Consider the following 9934-nt stretch of genomic DNA (forward strand, 5'->3'; position numbering starts at 1 on the left):
CCTAGCACATGCTAGGCAAGCTCTGTACCACTAAACTACACCCCCATTCATTGTCTGTTTTTTTAAAATAATCTTTGTAAAGTATTAAATTTACCATAATTTCAAATGTTGGTAGTTTCAGATAAAATGACTAAGGGAAAATAGGTTTATTCTATATTATCACAGTTTTAATGATTCCTCTTTACTGAAGAGAAGTATACTGGGTAGAAAACAGTAAAATAATCATGCTTTGAAAATGCAAAACAATACAGTTCAAAATACAAATTTAAAATTTAAATAAATGGCCTTTTGAATTGCATCTGCAAGATTCTAGAGACAGGAAAAAAGGCATTTAAAAATGTTCACTACATTTGACTTCAAGTACTCATAAATTTACATCCATCAATTCAAGTAATATTTATTGAGTACCCATGGATCAGGTACTATGAATACCCAGGTAAACGAGACAGTACTTGCTCTTATGATGCTGTCTCTAAGGAAAGCAGAGAATACAAGTACAATTGTTACCTCATTTGCTTCATTCTGTTGCTGTTCTTTCTTTTTTCTTCTTTTCTCTCTCTTTTTCTCATTTGTAGTTGATTTGCTTCCCAAAGTTTGAGACTTTCCAGCATTCCGACCTTTGCCTTTTCCAGGCTCAGAATCAGAACCACTGCCACTATCCACTTGTAACAGTGCAAAACGAGAGGCAGTAGTGGGAACAGAACTAAGTACTGCTGAGGCCATGATATAGATTTTTCTCTTAAAATACTTCTGTCAAGAATAATTCCTATAGGAAGAGAAAAGCATAAAATATATGTACACACACTTTTCCTGATGTCATATTTAATATTTGGATTTAAATCCATAGTCCCACTGGCAATAACATACTTTTTAAAAAATATCTTTATTTTATTTATTCATTTTTTTATGTGGTGCTGAGGATTGAACCCAGTACCTCGTAAGTGCGAGGCAAGCGCTCTGCCACTGAGCTATAACCCCAGTCCACACACTTTTTAACTTAACTAAATAATATAAAATTATACAAAAGAAAAATGATATATTGATATTTCCCAGATAACCATTGTAATATTTGTCCATTTTTCCATCTAGGAATTTTTAAAAAATCATTTTTCATCCCATTTAAATATTGATGTAATATATACACCTTAGTGAAAAACATTCTAAATCAACATTGTTTATAATGGAAAAGAAGAAATATAATTTTTTACCGTACACAAAAAAGACCATTAGTCCAGCTACATGTTTACCCTCAACTTTCAAGTTAATTTAAAAAGGCATAAAGAAGAACATTAATATGTTGAAAATACTTAAATTCAAAACATTTGATTCAAGAGACAATGGCTTAGAATTGAGAGCAAAATAAAGAGCTTCAATTCCCTCTACAACAAAAATTCAAAATTGGCTTTCACATTAGCTTTCAGTTCACCAATCTCTGTGCACCCTACTAATCCAAGCATAGGTAGGTGTGGTTTTATTTAGTGTTGTTAGCATTTCAAGAAACTTTTATTTACACTTGGAAGGAATAAAGGTCCGCTAGTAAATTTCTAAGACAAATTACTTAGTTTTGCAAATATAGTAAATGCAATTTACACTGATTAAGTGACTTGCCTAAGATCATTCTAAAACTTAGTGGCAGAGTCAGGACCAGAACACTGATTTGCTGAAGCTTACCTTTTCCTTCTTTCTCTCTCCCTGCCCCCAACCACCCAGCCCCAGCTACCCCACCACTTTTTTGAGGTGCTTGGATTTGTACCCATGCCAAGCATATGCTCTTCCACTGTACAGTTCCAGCACAGACTTTCTTAGTAGATTATGTAACTCAAAAATTTGTTTTTATTTTAAAATAGGTATACAAAAATTTAGGCTTTTAAAAAATGAATGCTCAAAGTACCAAGCAACTTAATGTTAATCAACCCCTATGCCTCTCCCTAATAGCATTCTACTACTGCCACCATTTTGATTTTTGTGTTTATTTATTTGCTTTCCTTATACTTGTATCATATCTGGCTTGAGTCACAGTGTTCATATCTGAACTAGCTGTTGTCATTCCACTTTGTTACACATATATTTCTTACTCACAAGTCACTAGTCTACTGTTCAGTATGGGAGAGGATTATGCTGAGGTGACTGTTAGGAGGTAAGAATCACTGATGTCCATTTTGAAAGCTAACCACACACTCTAATTTGTATGTTTTCAGGAGAGAACAAAAATAAGCATGTATTATTAAATCTTTCAACTTAAGAACCCAGAAAAATATTTGGAAACCTTTAAATTTTCTTCAATATAGTAAAGAAAATCTTGAGAGCTGATATTTGAAGATGTGCTATAGCACATCAAATATTTTTATTCTAATGCCATGTAAAGACCCACACTGTTCCTGTATCCAGAAATATGTAAGTCAAGAGAAAACACCACAATATACATAGATGACACCACATTGATATATTATGACATATCTGTAGGAAAGGCTTAAATCTTTCCTACAAGTATGAGATAAGGTCTTCATAAATTATTACAAGGGAGAAAATATTACAAAATTAAAAAGAAATTCAAGACTAAAAAACACTGTGGAAAAAAATAATTCTGCTTCAACTTCAACATGTCTTATAAAATTATCCTAAAGTTTTAGTTGCTTTTAGCACTCTAGGTACATACAATAAGCCCACCCAACTGTTCAACTACCAGTAGATTTAATTTTAACAGGGCTAAAAATTGCAAGAGGCAGCTCTATTAGTGCTTACAAATATTCAGAATTATACATCACTTTGCTGTTAAATGCAGGAATGAACACATGACTTACTTTGACCAACGAAATATAAGCTTTAAAAAGCTTTAAGTTGGTGGTTCACAGTGTTCCCTTTTCCCTGCTTCTGTGATTGTGAAAGCATATATTGAGATGGAGTCACCAATGACCAGATTTGTGATAGAGTCAAACTACAATGAATAACGGCACCCTTACTAAGCAGTGATGGAGCAAGAAAGTAGCTTGAGCAAGAAAGCAAGTTTTCTGCCAAGATGCTCAGATTTTCAGGTTGTCACTGCAGTATAACCTAGTTTAGTATGATTTAATTTTTTTTTTCATTCTAGAAACTATCAAAATTGTGAATTTTGTATTTGGGTTGCTCTGCATGAGTTAAACGTTCATAAATGTCTACTCTAAGACATTTATCCAAAGCTCACAGAAATCTTCCTTCTGTGATATAAGGCAGAGAGTTTCCTTAGCCAGTGTATTCTCAGTTTCCTTCAGACCTTCAGGCAGCCAAGGAAAACCCTGGAAAGACATAGCCTCTGCGCTAGTCACCTTCTGATGCAAAGAGCCTCATCTGGTAGTTGCCAGTAGGTAGCTCTTGTTCTACAGTTGTGTTAATTGTCACAAGGGAAATGCTCCAAACCCTATCTACTTAATCAGGTAACTGCAGAATGCACTGCTGCTTCATGGTAGCCAGGCCTATTGGAGAGTTTATGTTCCAGGTGCTCAAACATCAAGGACATGGTTACAAGGAATAGAAGGAAGGAACAGGGGAGCCAAAAGTCTCCTAGTGAGCAAACTTGGGTCCTAATTCTCTATGTTGATATCTTCCCCATTTAGTAGTGGTATGATCTCTTAGTATAAAATCTAGTTGCAAGGTGACTGCTCAAACAATGCATATACTTTCTGACCATTAGTTTGTCATTATTTTAAAATTAGAAAATCCAATTGAACTTGAAATCTTCTCATTTTATCACAAGAAACTTCAAGTTATGTTTTTAAAAACACCTTTTAGATTCTTTAAAAACAATTTCAACTCTTATAAATCACTGAATTATTAAGGCAACAAAAGTTTGTTTTTATTATCTACTCAAAACTTTAATGGAGACTCAGAAGAAATTATAATTTAAAAGTCTAAAATCATGAACTGTATATTTTATTTCATGAATAAACTAAAATTTAAGATTTTATATTTACAGAAGCAATGAGCATTGTCTCATTAGAAATCTGGAAAAGATTTTTAAATTTTAAAAATATAACTAAGTGTGTTTGACTCTATTGAAAAAAGGGTTTTGAAACTTAAATGAACATCAATTTTACCTGAAATCCAAGAATCACAGGACAATCTTAAACAATGGCACACAGTATATAAATAAAATATTTCCCAAATGAGTGAAAAGAAATAAAAGAAAAACAAAGCAAAAAGAAGGCATTAGAATAAAAACTGTTACCTGAGGAAAAAAATAAATGATAAATACTTGAAAGGCATAATTATTTTTCTGGGAAGTATATAGCAGGCTCAACAACCCAAGTGTTAAAAAACATTAGCTGGTAAAAGGTAATATGTAAAAGGGGAAATTTGCAGTTAAAGGAATAGGAATGATATAACTAGAAAGACTCAAACTTGTGGTTCATGCTCTAGTTTAAAAGATAGACAACTCATCTTCTCTTTCGAAGCCATGAAAAAAATTCCCATGTCAAAAGCTGTCCTAATCAGAACTTCAGAAGTTGTAGAGAGGGAAAGGTAAATTTTAGATAAAATAAATATAACTTAATATACAAATAAATTCCCATTTCTAAATGAGTGTATTATCAATACACATACCAAAAAGAAAAAAGAAATGCATGAGCTTACTCATTAGGCTTCCTTTCCTTTCTATAGTTTTCACTATTTCTCCAAAAAGTTCAACAATGATCATATTACTTCTGTAAGAAAAAAACAAACAAAACAAAACAAAAAAAGAAAAAAAGAAAAAGAAAATCCTCTCATCTCTGTAAGGGAAAATTATCATGTACATCCAAACTGAAAAAGATAAGCATAGTGTAATAAATGCAATATTGATTTCCCTGCCTTGTATAAAACTTAGAAAGGGCAACTATAGGTCAGAATTGACAATGAGATGCCTTCAGTTCTTTATGTTAGTAATGCAAAAGTCAAATGATAGAGATCAACTGTCATAAGACAAATAATGCCCAGTGGCTCAAGAGGCTGAGACGGGAGGATTGTGAGTTCAAAGCCAACCTCAGGAAAAGCAAGTTGCTTAGCAACTCAGTGAGACCTTGTCTTTAAATAAAATACAAAATAGGGCTGGGGATGTGGCTCAGTGCTCAAGTGCCCCGAGTTCAATACCCTGTACCCCTGCAAAAAAAAAAAAAAGATTAATTATGTTATATACTTTAAGAGAATATTTCATTAACAAATTTTTAAGACTTTAAAAAGAGTTGTCATATAATTTAGGGATTCTTTTGTTATTTTTTAAAAATACCTAAGGATCATGAAGATATGAGGCTTTTTAAAGGTACCATATTTCAGAGCTTGACTACGGCTAACATTCTTCAGTCTATCTTAAACTGCATCTCCACCTCTAGTTATATCTAAAAGATGTTAGAATAGAATCAAATACAGCTCTTATCCCTCCTCTATTTTCTTTCTCTTTTCAACACACTTAGTCTTTAAAATTCAGATACTTAGGGGCTGGAGTTGTAGCTCAGTGGTATAGCACTTGCCTAGCATGTGTGAGGCACTGGTTCGATCATCAGCACCATATAAAATAAAATAAATGTATAGTGTCCATGTACAACTAAAAAAAAAATTTAAAAAATTCAGATACTTACATGCTTATTTACATATTCCTATTTAATGGGACACATATTGCAAATTTTTAGCAGATCTCCCCTAAGCCACTATGTTGGTCTACAAATATGATACCTAATATATATTAAACAGATATTTACATATTACTAAAAATATTATAAAATCGGGTTTTTGGTCAAGATATCTAATGATTATTTTTTATTTTCCCCTTTTTCCCTTTGAATCTCATTTTAAAATTAATATAAGGGCTGGGGATGCAGCTCAGTTCAGAGCACTTGCCTAATATACACAAAGCCTTGGGTCTGATCCTCAGCACGACAAAAACAAAAACCAAAAAATAAATCTTTCCTCTAAAAATAAAAATTTTTTTTCAAGGCTAATGTAAGAAATTGAAGGAAGACAAAAGACATTCACAAATAATTTTAAAAACAGAAATGTTTCAGGTAAAAACTCAAAAGAAATAAATTCATAATTTTAAATATGCATCCATCATATATAAATGTATCTTTTATTATTTTATTATTGCCTATAATTTAATTATTGGTAGTAAAAACTATTAATTTCTACAAACATGATTTCAATAATGTCAAAAGTATAACTAAGTCTCCATTTTGTACTCAGGATCCTAAAACTATTTGAATTACTAAACTATTTGACTTACTAAACATTGTGGCATATGTTAAGGCTTTCTATAGCAATTCTGCTTCTTTTTTTTATAGATACTCCAGGAAAACCAACTACTTAGAATTTCCTAAGTTCAAGTTTACTTATTCCTGTTTATACACTATTTTCTTTACCTAAATGCCCTCCAGCTCTTCCACTTAAAAAGTTTCTAGGGCTGGGGAAGAAGCTCAGTGGTACAGAATTTGCCTAACATGTTCATAGCCCTGAGTTCAATCCCTAGTGCCACAAAAACAAACAAAAAATATTTCTATTCATTCCTCAAAATCTGCTCAGTTGCTAACATCTCTGTGAAGCACTGTCTAACCTGCCCTTCAAGTTAATAATTCCTCTTCTATAATATTTCCATACGCCACACTTATTTGGACTCCTATAAAATTATTATGCCTACCCCCTTATGGTCCTGATATCAACATTCTGAACAAGTGTTTCTTCTTCCTATTCCTAACAAATATCACAGAACCTAGTACATAGAAGATAAATTTGTTGAACTTAATGGTTTTGCAAGTTTATATTCCCTAAGAACAATTACCTATGCAAAGCATACTACAGATCATCCTCTATTCACACAATACCAGTGTAAATTAACAATGATTATTAGCAGTTCAAAGTGTTTCATGAGGATAAATGCCTTTCTACCAATTAATCGTCACCACAACTAATTTTGTCTAGAAAACATATTTGTATAGGATGCATATCTGGTATTAAAGTATTGCGTTAAAAGAATAAGGACTCATCACATACTCAAGTAAACTGTTTTCTAAAAATGAACACCCTAAACTGCAAGCAGCAGGATTTCTAAATAGCTGGTTTTCTCATGCTTTATAGAAGTTTGGAGGACCACTGCCATTATGACATCATCCCTGTAGACTATGACCTCACAAAAGATCTCCCAGTCCAGGTTATCACAATTAAAGCATTTCAAAGCTGATTTTATTTTTCAGAAAAATCTTTTTTTTTTTTTTTTTTTTTTTTTTAAAGAGAGAGTGAGAGAGGAGAGAGAGGGAGGGGAGAGGAGAGAGGGAGAGAGAATTTTTTAATATTTATTTTTTAGTTATCGGCAGGCACAACATCTTTGTTTGTATGTGGTGCTGAGGATCGAACCCAGGCCGCACGCATGCCAGGCAAGCGCGCTACCGCTTGAGCCACATCCTCAGCCCCAGAAAAATCTTTAGAAGATGAAAGACACTCATCTTCTACTAGCACTATCAACCAGTTAGCCTGATCAAAAAAAGAGATATAATGTAGATGCCAATTAGTATGGCCTTTTTAAAATGCAACTTAAATTTAAAAACAAACTGACAGGCTTGGGGTATAGTTCAGTGGCAGAGTGCTTGTTAGCATATTCAGGCCCTAAGTTTGATTCTTAGCAACAATAAATAAGTAAATAAAGCACAAAATGAGATGAGGCTCAGTATTATTAACACCTGGTGAACTATGTTATTACATGTTCTATTCCTCAATTAACACAAACAGTAGCTTTCCACTTTGGGTTCTTAAAAACTAAGGTTCACATCCAAGTCTCAATTGCATACTAAAACTCTGTTCATAACATACTTACTGCAAATAATGTAAACCCTTGAGAGTATGCCTCAAACTCCACATTTTTCCTCATAGTTAAGTTTGGCCTCCACGTTCCAACATGAGCTCCTAATTTCTGAGCACTGAGAAATCTAGCAATAAGTACAAGGGTGTACTGAGTGAAGGCCCAAGGGATTCTCCCATGAATAAAATATATATACTTTCATTTGCCCACAATGTTCTTTTCATCAATTTCTAGGTTTTTGTACTTACTCTGTAGAGTTGAAGCCATGGGATGGGAATCTTACAGATAAGTTTATTGTGACCATTTATGAAAATTAAGAATATCTCATTAAATAGAACTTGATACTACCAACTTGGTACAAAATTGTTGAGGAAAAAAGCTAGATTTCTATAAAGATTTTAATATATATACTCATGTAGATAAATTAGTTGTAGTTGGACACAATACTTTTATTTATTTATTTATTATGTGGTGCTGAGTATTAAACCCAGGGCCTCCCATGTGCTAGGCCAGCGCTCTACAGCTGAGGCACAACCCCAGACATCTATATTTTTAATACAGTATTCTAAGTTACTATAAGGTTTCTCAAATATTTTTATGGCTACAAGCCAAATTTTTTAAACTGATGATTCTGGTTGCAATCACCAGCACATTGATTAAATAAACAGGCAATAAATGTTGTAGGAAAAACGTCCCTAGCTTTTTTTGTATAAGAAAGTCATTTTCATTAGTCCTTCTAATGAAGGCATTAGTTCCTCTTCAATTGAAAAATGAGGTTAAAGAATGGGAAAAGGGGATGAAGAATAAAGGCATTCAATGTAATTCACTATTTTTGTCATTACTGTTCAATATTTTCTTAAATATTTTAACTTGTAGGTAAACACAATACCTTTATTTTTTTATGTAGTGCTGAGGATCGAATCTAGTGCCTCGCACGTGCAAAGAAAGCGCTCCACCACTGAGCTACAGCCCCGGCTCATACTGCTCAATTTTCAACACCCTAAATGCTGAAATCCACAAAAATTTTGGAAGGCAATTTCAAAAAAATAACGGAAAAAATTAAATTCTGCTAATTTACTTTTCAATAGCTGGCGGGAAGGAGGAGGAGCACTATGTTCAAAAAGTAATTCACTATACCTCATTCATGAATAAAAGCCAATTTCACCCATAGGCTGTTAACCGATGCTCCAAAACTTACTCGCAAAGTACAGAGAAAGAACTGGGGCTAGGCGAGACTTAACTCGGGCAAAGACGCGGCTCCAAAACCTGAAAGGGAGAAAACAACGAGTCAGGTCGTGGCTCCAGAAATTTCTGAGCGCTTGGCTCTCGAGGAGGGAGGGTGGCTGCGGGTGACGGGGAGGGGGCGGTGGCACCTGTCACTTGACGGTCCCCAGGGGTTCCTGGAGGCGCAACCACTGTCCCAGCGTTGGGGCCTGGGGTCGGGCGCAGGTTCCTTCCCGCCGCCCCCTAGCCCTGCGTCAAGCTTCGGGCCGCGGCCCTTCCCGGGGAGCGGCCCTCCCGCGCCCTCTGCCCAGCGCCTCTACGCAGTCGGGCCCATCGCTCCAGGCCAAGTCCCCACCGCGGGTGCGGGAGAGGAAAGCGGTCAGGCCGTCACAACCGCCGCAGGGGCTCCGGCGAGGACCCTTGCTAGGCGGGCCCGCCTCCGCGTACTCACCGGGCCTCCCGGCCGCCGGCTCGGCCCTCCTCTCCCTCCTCCTCCCCAGTCGCCGCCACAGCTCCCGGGCGGCTGCACTGGGCGTTGGGACCTGGCTGGGTCAAGTGTCGGGAGGGGCGGGGGAGGGCTCGTGCCTGGGAGGGGTCGCGCGTCGACCCGCGGGCGGGCGGGACGCTGGGCACTAACGGGTCCCGGGGCGCCGGGGCCGGCTGGGCGGACCGCGGCGGTGAGCGCGGCTGCAGGCTGCGGTGAGGGGCGGGGAGAGCGCGGCTGTGAGCGAGCGAGCGAGCAAGCGGAGGGCGGGAGGGGAGCCGGGTGGTGGGGGCGGCGTGAGAGCGCGGGCCGGGGGCGGGGCCTGGCGCGCCAGCCGCCTAGCGCTGGGGTTTGTTTATTTTCTCGGTGGGTCGCGGCGCTAATGCTGGGTAGAGGTTCACCAGTGACGTGAGCGCCCCGAGTTGGGGGAGAGG

At 36.8% G+C, this 9934-nt stretch overlaps 1 protein-coding gene across 8 annotated transcripts in view; it reads right to left on the reverse strand.

Annotated features, from left to right (window-relative positions):
- The window catches only part of Gkap1 (G kinase anchoring protein 1), a 58120-nt gene extending 48623 nt beyond the window's left edge, over positions 1–9497 (reverse strand). For 3 of the 8 annotated variants that reach the window (XM_076846102.2, XM_076846103.2, XM_076846095.2), the window contains exons 1-3: positions 9468–9497; positions 8930–9058; positions 508–766 (exon numbers count right to left, since the gene is read on the reverse strand). In XM_076846102.2, the coding sequence (XP_076702217.1) occupies positions 508–723 (216 nt within the window). In that variant the 5' untranslated portion in view covers positions 724–766; positions 8930–9058; positions 9468–9497. Of the gene's footprint in view, positions 1–507; positions 767–4605; positions 4662–7807; positions 7826–8681; positions 8747–8929; positions 9059–9165; positions 9402–9467 lie in introns of those variants that run through there. The other 5 variants (XM_076846097.2, XM_076846096.2, XM_076846100.2 and 2 more) reach the window with 5 other exon arrangements.
- Between the last annotated feature and the right edge of the window lie 437 nt (positions 9498–9934).

Source organism: Callospermophilus lateralis, chromosome 2, assembly GCF_048772815.1.
Source record: "Callospermophilus lateralis isolate mCalLat2 chromosome 2, mCalLat2.hap1, whole genome shotgun sequence".
Taxonomy (NCBI): domain Eukaryota; kingdom Metazoa; phylum Chordata; class Mammalia; order Rodentia; family Sciuridae; genus Callospermophilus; species Callospermophilus lateralis.